Source organism: Cygnus olor, chromosome 22 (genome assembly GCF_009769625.2).
Source record: "Cygnus olor isolate bCygOlo1 chromosome 22, bCygOlo1.pri.v2, whole genome shotgun sequence".
Taxonomy (NCBI): domain Eukaryota; kingdom Metazoa; phylum Chordata; class Aves; order Anseriformes; family Anatidae; genus Cygnus; species Cygnus olor.
The window spans coordinates 2,531,999-2,545,079 of NC_049190.1; the positions used below are offsets into that span (position 1 = coordinate 2,531,999).

A 13,081-nucleotide genomic window follows, 5' to 3' on the forward strand; every position below is an offset into this window, starting at 1 on the left:
GCAGCCCGCGGGGTGGGTGGGTGAGGGCTTGGGGCACGCAGAGCCGCGGGGGTTTGCTTTTCTGGACGGGTCTGAACAGGGCTGGGGAATCAGGAAGCGGCAGCAGGGAGCGGAGCCAAGGCAGGGCTGGAGCTGGGTGCTCCCGGCCGGCTGCGGCCGCACACCGGGGGCTGCGGGGGGCTCAACCCAGGGGGTGCCGGGGCTGGGCTGTACCCGGCGGTGTGGTGGCACCTGAAAGCTGCAGCACTCCCACCCCATCCTCTGGTGCCAACAGTGTGGCCTTGGGGGGTTTGGGGTGGCTCTGAGCAGCCTGGGGGCTGTCTGGTGGGGGTGGCTGTGCGGCTGTAAGGGGGGGGGGGCTTTGTGGCAAGGGACCAGCCAGGCCCGCTTGGCAGCCCCACGCAGTGTTGCTGATGGGGGTCCAACACCGCTGCCTGTTTGTGGGTGCATGGCCGTGTCCCCAGGTCTCCTGTGCAGGGGTGCTCGGGGCTGTGGGATGTGCAGCCTGTGACCCCAGGCTGTGCCCTGGTCCCTGGAGGGGGCTGGGGGGCTCCCAGTGCCCACCCAGCCCCAGGGTTTGAGGAGAAGGGGCGAGCAGCGCCTTCAGCCACCCCATCACCGCTCCCTCTCAGGCCCTGGGTCCCTCAGGGAGGATTTTGGTGGTGAGGGGGCAAGATGGGGGCGAAGGGGTGCAGAAGGCTCTGGTGTCTGTGCAGGAGCGTGTTTGTGTGTGTGCAGAGCTACCTCTAGTGGCCGTGGCAGCCCGGCCTGGCACCGGGACTGCAGGTCGGCTGGGTCCGCCATGGCAGCCCTGCGAGGTGCAGGCAGCTCCTGGAGCCCACGGAGCCTTTGGTCGCTGCTCCTGGGGCAGGCGAGGCACCATTAAGCTATTATGCTATTAATGAGGGCTTCCCCCAGCCCCTGCCTCGCTCCCCAACCCTCTTTTGGTGACACCGCTCTGTGGGTGTAGTTTAAGGTTCAGCGAGACCTGTTTTCTCAGCATCTGAAAGCGAGTACCTGAGATCTGTCCTTGCAGTACAGGCCAGTAATGTGCAGGTATTTTTCAGGCTGTGTATTTTACTTGTAGCACAGCGGGACTGTGAGCTATGGCTTTCCTAAGGCACCAGAGCACCCCTGTAAGCTAGATGTGGTATATCCAGTGACCTCTAACCAGAGCATGAAGCATTGCGTGTTGTTAGCATCCTCTGTCTGAAGGAAACTGCTAGGAAAAAGCGTGCGAGTAGCTCATTTGCCTCAATAACAGTCAGCGCCTGCCCTTCCCTCCAGCTCTCATCTCTCCTCAGTAAGTTCTCCGGCCTTCGTACGTGCCCCAGACGGGACTTCCATCCTCCTTCGCCCAGGCAGAGTTATCGTGAAGGGGTGGCAGCTCCGCGGGCGGCTCCGGTGAGAGGTGGCTCATCCTGGAGGCGAGCTCGCTTGCCGCGGTGACGAAGGGCGAGAAGGAGTAGGGCGAGGTGGCGGCGTAGCTGGGCGAGTAGTGGGCATCTTCAAGGGGATGCAGGGGGTAGGGCTGGGCTCCAGGGCTGGCCGGGGTCCAGCCCGAGCTCCGGTATGGGGAAGAGCCTCCGGGCTCGTGCGAGGCGAGGCAGCCGGTGCCTGCAGGCAGTGCCTGCGGAGGCTCTGGGCATGCGACATCCGACTGGCCCAGGCTGTCAGGAGAGGTCTGCTCCCACGGCTCTCTCTGCAGGGAAGCGGGGAGAGAAGGCGAGGGAGACCCGTGAGGTTTAAAGATTGTCCTGGAGGGGATGGCATACCTAGCCTGGCGTCACCACGCCACACTCCCCCCCGCCCCAAGCCTGGCTGGGAACACTCACAAGGGTTTCCAGTGTTAAAACTGCTGGAAGGAAACACCCGTGGTGTGAGCGGTGGGCAAAGCTGGGCACAGGCTCCCAGTGCACTGACCAGCCCTGATCCTACGGGGCCCAGGAGCTCTGCCCTGCGGCGTGAGCCAGCTGGCTCCTGGGAAGCAGCAGGGATAGGGATAGGGACATGGACTGGGGTAGGGATGGGGATAGGGGTAGGGGTAGGAATGGGGTAAGGAAAGGGATAGCGTTGGGGTAGGGAAATAGGGAAGGGGTAGGCAGCTGTCTGGAGCCAACAAAGGATGTTTCTAGAAAATTTCAGGAGCTTGACGGAGCTGTTGTTTGGGGAACAGGGAAGATCATCTATTTAGCAGCCACTCTCCAACAGGAAAAGGGGCCGTGAGATGGGAAGAAAGAGAAAAATCATTCCCTTTCAGCCCTGCCCCATCCACCGTGTATTCTGCTGGGGCTGCCTCGTGCAGTGGCCATTTCCTTCCCACATGGGACCCCCTGACTTAACCCCAGCTTCAATCGGGTAATTGCTCATGGGGGGCTGAGAACCGCAGAGTCACTCACTAGTAGGAAATGCGCTGTGTCATTGGGGAAGGATGGCAGGAGAGGGGGCAGTGAAGAAGGGCTGAAGAAGGAGCTGGTACCAGGCGTGAGGGGAGCGCTACGGAAATCCCCGTATTGCTCGGGGAGATACGGGTCCAGAAGCGTTGGGTAGCCCTGGGTGGTGGAGGAATCACACGTGAAGGGCTTGGACCCCAGCGGGGACGAATAGACATCACTGACAAACTGCTTTGTGTTGTGGAAATCCAAGTCAGCAGTGAAGGACCTCCTGACTCCGTAGTAACCAGCCGTGGTAGGGGAACCTGTGGTGGTCAGAAAAAAAGGGATGGCTAAAGGGAAACCACACCAACAGCACCTGGGGAGCTGCAGAGCCACGGGCACCTCCACAGCTGCCAAGCAGAGCCCTGTCCTCTCCTGCACCTCCCCAGGTAGGAGTCAACCCTGATGTGAAGCAGGTGTACCTGCCCAAGGCTTTTAGCACCCTGGGCTGCCCCTGATCCAGCAGATCACCTCCACCTGCAGCAAACCAAACGTGTTTGGGGAAGCTTTAAATATGAGGTCTTTGTTTTCTTTTTTTTTTTTTTTTTTTTTTTTTTTTTTTTCCTTCTTCTGCCACAATTGCAGGGGGAAGAAGCGTGTTAGCTGTAAAACCTCCTGCTTCTGTTCCAGGTGTGCTTCCCTGTTCCTGCCCAGGAGCTCGAGGAACAGCACAGGTCAGTTCCTGCTTTTGTGCTTTCTCTCTTCAGCTCCAGTGGAAAATGGAAGGTGCAGAGGTTGGCAGAAGGGGTTCACCAAGTGGTATCTCCATCAAAAGAGGTGGAGCTGCTGTAATTATCTCTGCCTCCCTTTGGGACTTTCACACAAGACTATAGGGGCCTTCCAGCAGACCACTGCTCTTGTGTTGACTCTTTCTAATACTTTCCTCCCAGGCTTTCTCAAAGGGGTGGCCCTGTTCCTGTGCTCCTTTCTCCTCCTCTGGAGGAGCAGTATCTTCTGTCCATCCCCCACAGAAGGTATTTATTGGTAGGGAAAAACCTCACCTGGCATTTGGACGAAAGATGACTGTGGTGTGCTGGTGCTGCCCTGCAAAACATAAAGATGCATTAAAAAAAATATATTTTCAAAGTAAGGTAGTTCTCTGAGCTTGTAGTTTGGGAAGGTGCTGGCATAGCTGTGATGTACTGTTTGAGCCTTGGCATTATCAGTACGAGGAGATTAACTTCAAGATTTCAAGCCTGGGGCCTCTGAGGTATTAGCAGATGTAGGCTAAGAAGAGATTTCAAAGGTCTTGGACAGAGCTGATAACAGCAGAAATACCAAGATAACTGGCTTCTTTCTCATATATTGCAACGTCCCTTAATGCAGCCACAATGCTGAGCGGTTACTTTGGTGTCAGAGTAAAACAGGTCCCAAAAAATTGGTGTACAGGTCCTTGGCTGGTCAAAACAGGCTGGCTCTGTGCTGCCCACATGCGAGCCTGGCTCTGCCGCGTTGTTTTTCCCTGCCATGGAGCCTCCTCAGCTGGCTCCTGGGGAGCTGTGCAGGGAAGGCAGCTGTCTCTGGCTCCTCTTTGGGTGGTACAGTAATGCTGAGAACAATAATAACAGCAGTGTCTTGGCCCCAAGGTGAGGGAGGATTAGCCCTGAGCAACCCTGGTGCTCGGGGTGGCTAATTCCTTACAGGGCACTGTGGCACAGGCACCTGCTCCTCTGGGGCAGAGCTCGTCCGCGGAGCAGTGCCAAGGTCTGCCTCCAGCCCTCTGGACCCGCGGTGCCCATGGCTGCGATGGTGCTATGCTATTTCCAGTTTGCATAGTGCAAACAGGAGGTTCCTGCCATAGCAAGCAACCAAATTTAGAGGTTTAGATTTGAATTAAATTTGCCAGTGCTAAGACTTCCTTTTACTGCCGGGGGAGGCTTGCAGCTGCTCCCTGCTCCATCATGGAAATGAGCCCTGAGCCCACAGGGGTGCAGGAGTGGCAGGAGGTGGCAGGAAGGAGCCCTTGGGCTTGAGGGCAGATGAGGGCTCATCCTGCAGGGCCAGGGCCAGGGCTTGCACCTGCCTAAGGCTGAGCCTCTTCTGGCCGCAGACCTCAGTGAGGATCCTCGCTGGCAGTGCGGCGCCCTGCGGAGCTGAGGCCACCCCATGCAAATCTGGTGTCAGCAGACACCCCTCCTGCTGCATGCGTGCTGTTTTGGTGATCCCTTCTCCTGCTTCAGGGCTTTTTCCCCACCACTTCCTCTGTCTGCCCATGGCCACAGCATCCTGCCGCTGGCTGGCTGCGTTCACTGAAGAGGAATCTTTGCCTGAAGGTGATGGTGCAGCCCCCTGCACAAGTGTTTAGATCCCAGTCTTAGCAAGAAACAGTCCAGAACTGTCACCTGGCACCCCTAATATTGTCTTTGAGATGTAAGGGACCAGCAACGCTGTGCCCTGCCTGCGTTTGGAGGTGCAGCTAGCAGAGAAGGGCTGCGGTGAGGAGAGCTGGGGTGTTTTGCTGGGGGAATGGGGAGGGCCCTGGGCATCGTCTGCTATGGAGCATTTCAAATCTGTGGTGCATCTGAGTAAATCCTTGATCCCGCCTGTTCAACAGCCACTGAAACAGTGTCACAGGCATTTTTGGCACACCCCTGTGAAGGCTAGCTGCAGAGCTGGTGTTAGCTGTGAGGGCTTTACCTGCCTTAATTCAATTACAAGATCCTCCGCAGCTGCCCACCCCGGCTTTTGTTGTAGCAAGCACCCGCAGACTTGCAGGGCCCTACATTTCCATTGCCTCCTGGCTCCTTATCAGGTGATGAATGGCTCGGCTTAATTTAAGCCCATTAGTCCATTTCCTCCCTGCATTACTTCCTTTCAGCGCTGTGGGACTGGGCTAGCTGGGTCTTCTGCAACACGTCAGTGTGCCTGTTCAGCATCACTTGAGCCAGCAGCATGTTCAGCTGCTGATAAGCCTGGCCCCCAGCTGCATTGCTTCACCTCAGCTCAGGCGTGTTCAGCTACAGGGCTGCCTTGGGGCAGTAAAAAGGGAAAAAAGGGTAAAAAGGATGCAGGTCAACCTGTGAGTGTTACGGCCCTGGCCCTGCAATGGGGAGCCCAGGTGCCCTGGGTTAATAAAAGTGCTTTGCTGACTACAAGCCTCAGTGCTGCTGTGCTCGTCTGTGCACTGACCGGTGTCCTTGCCTGAGACAAGAACGTGGTTTAAGTCTTTTATCATACAAAGGGTGACAGCTGGGTCATGCCTCTGTCTGCAGTGAGCCAAAGGAGAAGCGTCAGACCCTCCCCAGAGCTGAGTTCTTTGGCCCTGCAGTTGATGGGAATTCAGATGCCCAGATTGCGTGGTTTTCACCATGGTACAAACTGTTTTCCTGTCGTTTAATGTGTGTCACGCCTGGATGTCAGGAAATGGTTCTGCTGCCTCAGTAAACAGCCCATCAGCTGCCCTCTGATGGGCAACGACCTTTCCTCAGAAGCTTGATTCAGCTCCGTGGACTTTCCCTTGCATGGCAAGGATTTACTGATTTCAGAGCAAAGATCGTATTCAGACAAAAGATGCAGCTAAATTACACCGCATCATAAATATACAAAGGGGCGTTCGGTCATCTGCTGTTTGCTTTGATTCTGGTTTATGTTACCTGTCAGATAAAGAGCTGCTCTTACAGTTGTTCTTTTCATGATATGTTCCAGCAAATACGGATGTTTGCCCTGCACAATAATTTTTTGTCTATGACGGCGAATTAGCAATAGGGCAAATTTTGCATTAGATAGACACACAACTACCTAGCTCTGGAATATAAAGCGAAGGGCAATAAAGCAAGTAGCGTGTGTTTTATAGTCCCTGGGGCCGGCAGTTGGACACGTTGAGGTGCTAAACAAAAAAGCTGCTGCCTCTGGAAAGGGAGCAAGTGAAGCATGATAGTCCTCAACAAGGATCTGGTTGTTCAATGAATGTCAACAGCATCAGAACTCCTAAAATCCGTTTTCTGCTGTCAGTAATTCAGGTCTCTGCTCCCACCCTTTCCTTGCAGGACCCAGTTTCAGCAGCTTGGCTACATCTCCTCTTCTGTCAGAGGCCCCGCTGCTGCCGGTCAGCCGGGAAATGAGGTGCTGCTGCCTGATAAAGGTGAGACCTCAAGCACCCAGCGAGTGGCTTACGGTGCCTCTGGGTGCCCCGTGCTGGCACCTGCAGTATTGTGCCCCTTCTGGGGACACCATTGCTTGTATGGCTATTCCAGAAAAAAACAACGTAGCGTACTATAATTTCACTTAGGCTTCCTGTTGCCATAGAACCACTTGAAAAAGACATCACCTCTTACAAGCTGATGTTTGGCCTCTTTCCAGACCATAACATCACTGCGTTTCCCCTGGCACTTGGGTATGCCAGAGAGGAGCTGGAAGGAGCACAACATTCAGGGAAGATCATCTATTTCTGCGGCGCTCAGCTGTTCAAATGTAGCTGGTGAGAAAGCAAGCTGACTTGGGAAGGTGTCATACGCAGGATGTGAAAGGAATGGGAAATTTAGCGTTACTGATTTGCTAAATATACATACGCTGCAACTTCAGTTCCTCAAAGGTTCACCGATGTGGAAAAATCAAGGAACCATCTGTGATCTTTTGGGGGAAAACACTGGTGTAAACGTTTTCACCATTCCTTCCTGATGTTGGCAGTGCCCTGCACTCAATGCAAATGCTCTTTAAACCAGAGGATTACATGGGCTGACTTCTGGTTTAAAAAAATAAATAAATAAATAAATAAAGCTGACTTACACTGAAGCAGGAGCCACTGCTCTGCCTGGATCGCTTTTCAGCAAGAAGATCTTTGACTGTGTGTTTCACTCGCACTCCTTGGTACACTCGCTTGCCAAAATCTGTAGTAACTAAGTGAATGAGAGAAGTGTTAGAGGAGTTCAGCAAAGGCAGAGAGTAGGCGGAAGAGGTTGTTATGGAAGAAGCAAATTCCCTGCCTCTACACCAAGTTAGGGAGGCAGCAAGTACGACTGCTATTATTCATGCAAAACCATCCCTTAGGGGACCCCGCAGTGAGGGCTGCTCGTCTGCAGAGAACAAAGACTGAGGTGCCCTGCCCTGCAGTTAGCCCTGGGTGCCATGCGGCTTCTGTGCAGCTCCATCAGTGCCAGGCTGGTTGATGGCTTTAGGCTTTTTTTTTTTTTTTTTTAGAGTGCTTGGGGGCTCCTACATTTCCCCTTTGGATCAGCAAAATTTGATTTAGCAGTACAGCCCTGCTTGCTTCCAGCAGAGGTGCTGTGGTTTAGCTCCTCGTTGCCCTTCTGGAGTTGCTGGCTTTCAGCACATCGCTCTGGGGGCTGAGATAGTTTTGATCTCAGTGCAGCAAAGGCAGAAGTAGCCCAAATGGTGGGACTGACCTCTCTAATTGGTGATGTGAATTAGATTGTGAAGATATCATGAACGGAAAAGAAGGGTACGGTCTCAGCCATGTCACCCTGATGGCAGTCCTGCCTGTTCTCTCAAGCTGCCTGGAATCCAGCAGAACCAGTACATAAGGTCTGTGTGACTTCTGGTGCAAAGCATCTGTCCTCTTCCCTTGCCTGGAAAAAGCTTTGAGGTCTATCTGCCTTGTGTACAGGTGTTCTGACACAAGCGAGGGCAGAGCGGTACAGGGAGCAGTTCCAGGGGAGCTCTTTTATCCCGGCCAACAGGCTGCGCCGCACAGAGCTCGCACCTGCGGAGCCAGGGAGGAGTGTCCAGATGGGCTTTTATTGGAGTCTTCCAGAGAAAAACCGAAGTTTGAAGTTAATCCATTGGAAAACACGAAGCTGTGCTCTCCCGAGGGAGCACCAACAGCCATTCCGCAGCTGATGCGTTTGTCTGAAATTGTGATTTATCATTTTGCCCGCCTGCTTTTCAGGAAGTGCCATTTGGCTCCATTTATCACTTTCATTCGTGAGGCACAGTATCCCCTGGTGCACATACATACGGAGAGCTTACAAAGGGAAGAGGAAGAGGGTGGAAGCAACGCAATCTCAATGCCGGCTTGGGGTTACCCCAGATGTTTTCTGTTGGGCATAGCAATTGCAATTCTGGGGCAACTGCAGTTTGGTTTTGGTGTTTGAATACTGACCAGAGAGACTTCAGCCAAGACATGAGGCAAACACATTGCAAGGACACTGCCCCAGAAAAGCTTACGATCAAAACAGTCTGAACAGGGCTGAAGACAGTCTGAATGCTGCCCAGCCAGCATCTCTGGATAAGCCAGGACACAGCCAGCAATGGATATCATCTCTTGAGGTTGAAAGAAATTTGTCTGTGTACAGAGACTGGCTCTTGTCTGTGGCCCAAAGAAGCGTCCCTCCTGTAGCCGCTTTTCTGGGCTGTTTTTTACTGAGAGCAGTTGGAAGCAGGGGTACCCGTGCTGGCAGCTGGGGTTCCGAATCTCTGGCAGAGCAGGCGTAAGTGGCAGAAACAGCTATACTTGCTGCATCGGAATCTTTGCGTGAGTTCCTTTAGAGATACAGCACTGCAATTTGATGGATGAGCCAGAACTGCAGAGCACAGCTCACTGGGCTCCACCATGGTTTGCTGCCTCCAGTAACTCAGGCAGCTGTTGCTGGCTGCATCCTGTGGAAGACTCAGGCCTTGATTCAGCACGGAACTTTGGCAGAGGGACCCCAGCCATGAGTATGCTCATATTAATTTTCAGAATGGAGATATCTCTGAAACAGCATTGTTAGAAAAGCTGTGACCAGCTTTCATTCCTTTGTTCATCAGCCTGCTATCGCCAAATCCTGCAGCATCTTTGTTAACTGACCTTGCTTCAGTGACTGTTTCCAGCCGCTGTCCAATGCTCTGCACTTCTGCAGTCCCGGTTCCCTAACATCTTTACTACAGTCTAAAAACACTTCCAGAACACTTCCATACATCCCTTACACAAGGGTGCTGTGCTGTTGAAGGTTCTTCACTCATACACCCACAGTTATAAGAATTTGAGACAAAGAATAAGTAAGCAATATAAGGGCTCTGTCCTCAAACCCCTTTTTTAACAAAGCAGCCCAGCACATGCAAATAAAATAACTTGGCGTGCTATTCAGCAGGATCGGATGCCGAGCTATTAGAACCCCACATAATCCTGCTCTTGGCAGCATCAGGGAAGAAAATGCTAATTTAGGCCAGAGTTGATGTAATTTTTCAAGTAAATTAGATTGTATTTCACATCACTTTGGCATAACTGCCTCTTGGAAAAAAATATTGAAAATAAAATTGAATTTGGTTTAGAGAAGGCTGAATATTCAAATAAATATTGTTAAATTTTTGGAATAGCAAAGGTATCGCATGCTGATTTTAGTCAATTCTCCTTTCCACGTTGTTTTAACTTGAGCCCAAGGATGGCGTGATATATTCTTTCCCCAATATTTCCATCATGCTGCTGCATCTTTATGCTTTTGGAAAGTCAAGGTGCTGAGACTCACCTGTTTCCATTGCGATCACTGGTGACAAGTCCCAGCTCTCAGATTCTGCAGGAGTTTGGAGAAGGGCTGTCATGAGCTTCCCAGAGCAGAGTGAAGTCAGTGCTCATTCTCCACTGATAAAGTTCCAGCTGAGCCTGATGGAAATATATTTTGTACAATTTAGTGATGTCTCCACAATGCCTTGTTTGGGATTTGCTTAAATGCAAATCTCTTGATGTGTGTATCGCTCCGATTTGCATGGTCAGTGTGGATCATTCTCAGTGGGTCTCTTTCCTGTCTGAGCTGACAGTTCATGGATGAAAACTGAGCTGAGTTTATCAATGGAAAATGTTTGGTTCAGGTGAAAGGCTGGTAAGTCTTGCAGTGATGGGCCATCCCTTCATGGGTGGGAGAACAAGCTGGAAACAAGCATTGTCTGTAAATCTGAAATGTCCGTGTGCAGGTGAAGATGCACACGAGCCATACTCAGGAAGTAGGGCTGTCTGTCTGGGACCTCACAGGCCAGCCTGGGCATCACACAAATTCTCCGAGAGCCATTTTCCTGCGACACAGCTAGCACAGCCTAGCAATGCGTTGAGGACAGGCTGCAGTGAGGCAGATGATCTCTGGAGCATTTTGTGCGCAGAGTGGGCTGGTACATGGCATTACTGTGCTCATCTTACATGAGCAGGGCAAAACTGGCGCCATTGGATTCCTCATAATTAAATATTCCTCCTTGTGGAGCCTGCTGCCAGCTTGCGGGTCTGTTAGGTAAGATCTGTCTCTCTTTATAATTCTGTGTGCTCTCTCTTGCGTTGGCCCAGAGATGAATTTGGCCTGTCACGTGAACTGACTTCCTGAGGAAGGCTGCTATTATTATTATTATTATTATTACTATTATTATTAAGTGTAATTATTCTTTTCCTTTAGAAGAAAAGTAAAATATAAAGGGCAGCAGCGGGCAAAGGCTGATCTGATCAGGTCATCGAGGAAAGTAGGGAAGGCAGAGCTGAAATAACATCACAAGTAATTCCCAATGTACAGAATTCCCAACTTTCAGAATGATTCGGGTGTTCTGGCCGCTCAGATGCAGTGCTCAGGACCAAGAGGACATCCCACAGTCTCTTGGAAAACCCTAGCTCCTGTGAACGGAGTCTTTGACCGTGTATATTCACCCTCTCCATGGACAAGTCTTATTTTGGCCAGACTGTCCCTGGCTGCCCCCACCTGGTATGCGCAGTGCTGACAGGTGTTACAAGGGCAGGAGGCACCAGGCAGGGCAGGGCAGGGAAGCGTGGGCAGATGTGAGGTCCCAACAGAAGAGTTGTCTTTGCCTTGTCAGCAATAAGCTTAGTCTGCCACCTGCTTCCTGGCAGGCTTCCCATCCAGTTTTGTCTCCTGTGCCAGATATTTATATACTTTAGTTAGGATTCACAAGTTAAAGCCAAGCCCCGTTCAAGCTAATAGCTTTGTGCTATCTAGCCGGTCCAGGTGTTTTCTGTACTGATTACAAAACAATTACATTGAAAACAACAACAGATACTGCAGAAAAAAAATAGATAAAAACTAAGTCTTCCTTTAGAGGGAATCCATCCCTTAACTTACATTTTCCTTTGAAAAAGCATCAGATCCAGATTTTCGATGTTATTTAGTGGATTTAGGCATGTACCGTGTGTACAATAGGAGTTATGGAAGCAATTGTGTATTGACAAGGCACCTTTTTATGGTACGTTTTATACAGTCCCACTCTGTTTTAGCATGGTATTTACCTGTGCCAAAGCAAACCGTTCTAAGAATTGTGTCTCTGTTCTCTACTACAAAAGCCTGGAGCAGCAGATGCAATACTCAATGCATATTTGTTTATTTCAAACTGTCATTTCAATCTGTCTTTTCATTAACGGGTAAAGAGAATATGTCACATTGTCTCACAGCGGCAACATAATACCAATGGATAGCATGGGTTTTGTGTTTTGTGTTTGGCCAGGATGCCCAGATGTGTGTATTTAGATTGTAAGCGTGTGCACTGAGATGAATTTGTGGTTTTTTTGACAACGGCAGTGGCATTTGCCCTGGAGGCGTTGAAATGAATCTGTGGCAGCTGCAAAGCCTGTGCCAATCTTTGCCTTCTGCTGCTGCAAGAGCCAGGACCTGCACCAAAAACCCTAACGTGCCAGGTATGGAGCCTAGGGTACGAGATTACCAAGCCCAGGTGTGAGCTGGTCCTGCTGCAGTCCCGAAGGACTGCACTCGTCATCCTGTGCAGATCTGGGTTTGTGTTTGCACACTGAGGAGCACAAGTCCTGTGAGGAGCAGCTGAGGGAACTGGGGTTGTTTAGTCTGGGGAAGAGGAGGCTCAGGGGAGGCCTCATTGCTCTCTGCAATTGCCTGAAAGGAAGCTGTGGGGAGCTGGGGGTTGGCCTCTTCTCAAAGGTAACTAGCGACAGGACTAGAGAGAATGGCCTCAAGTTGGGGAGGTTCAGGTTGGAAATGAGGAGACATTTCTTCTCAGGAAGAGGAGTCAGGCATTGGGACGGGTTGCTCAGGGAGGTGGTGGCATCACCGTCCCTGGGGGTGTCTGAGGAAAGGTGCTTAGGGACGTGGCTTAGTGGGTGACATTGGTGGTAGGGGATGGTTGGACCAGGTGATCTTGGAGGGTTTTTCCAACCCTAATGATTCCATTGGGGTCTGAGCTGGGCGATGCCAACGAGCCAGCAAGGTGATGATGGGCGAACGTTGCACAGGGCCGTGTCCTGCCCTATATCCACGTTATGAGGGGTGAGAGATGTGTGGAGGAGGGCAGCCATGCATAACTTTTTGCCCACGATGACGGTGCTGAGGGGCTCCTCGGGCAGCCCTGGGCCGGTGCCGGGGGGTCGCGGCCCTGTTGGGTTTGGGGGGCGGATTTTTGCCCGGAACCTTCGTGATCCAGCTCCGCTTCCCGCCCGCCCCCTCTCCTCCGCGGTACGCGCGGCTCCGCGCCCCGCGCTGCGATTGGCCGGCGGCTGACCGGCGGGCGGCTTCCATTGGCTGGCAGGCGGGGCGCGGTCCGTTGCGTTCCGGCGCCCCCCGTGTGGGGCAGGGCCTGGGCCGCGGTTGGCCGCCATGGCGCCCGTGAGGGAGGCGGTGGTGCTGCGCTGCGAGTGGGCCGCCTGCTCCTACGCGGCCGCCGCCATGGAGGAGTTCTGCGGGCATGTGGCCCAGCACCTGCGGCACCACCTGCCCGGGGAGCGGCGCGACGAGGTGGACCCGCTGGGTGAGGGGCCG

At 52.5% G+C, this 13,081-nt stretch overlaps 2 protein-coding genes across 4 annotated transcripts in view; one reads left to right on the top strand and one right to left on the bottom strand.

The window, feature by feature from the left end:
* Window positions 1–9,848, bottom strand: C22H11orf53 (chromosome 22 C11orf53 homolog). Its single transcript, XM_040534064.1, has 5 exons — window positions 9,839–9,848; window positions 7,161–7,393; window positions 3,437–3,479; window positions 2,372–2,698; window positions 1–1,788 (listed from the first exon to the last, which is right to left on the bottom strand). The coding sequence occupies exons 1-5, from the start codon at window positions 9,846–9,848 to the stop codon at window positions 1,301–1,303; spliced, it is 1,101 nt and encodes a 366-aa protein (XP_040389998.1). The 3' UTR covers window positions 1–1,300.
* Window positions 3,021–13,081, top strand: part of LOC121058559 (histone H4 transcription factor) — a 14,228-nt gene continuing 4,167 nt past the window's right edge. Inside the window, exons 1-3 of one of the 3 annotated variants that reach the window (XM_040534267.1) lie at window positions 3,021–3,109; window positions 6,422–6,516; window positions 11,876–11,991. In XM_040534267.1, the coding sequence (XP_040390201.1) occupies window positions 11,901–11,991 (91 nt within the window). In that variant the 5' untranslated portion in view covers window positions 3,021–3,109; window positions 6,422–6,516; window positions 11,876–11,900. Of the gene's footprint in view, window positions 3,110–6,421; window positions 6,517–11,875; window positions 11,992–12,852; window positions 13,071–13,081 lie in introns of those variants that run through there. The other 2 variants (XM_040534266.1, XM_040534268.1) reach the window with 2 other exon arrangements.

Coding starts and splice junctions, on each gene's coding strand:
- C22H11orf53 (XM_040534064.1), bottom strand. Junction 3,480..7,160: donor GCAGTGGCTCCTGCTTCAGT/GTAAGTCAGCTT, acceptor TATGTTTTGCAG/GGCAGCACCAGCACACCACA. Junction 2,699..3,436: donor ATCTTTCGTCCAAATGCCAG/GTGAGGTTTTTC, acceptor TGACCACCACAG/GTTCCCCTACCACGGCTGGT.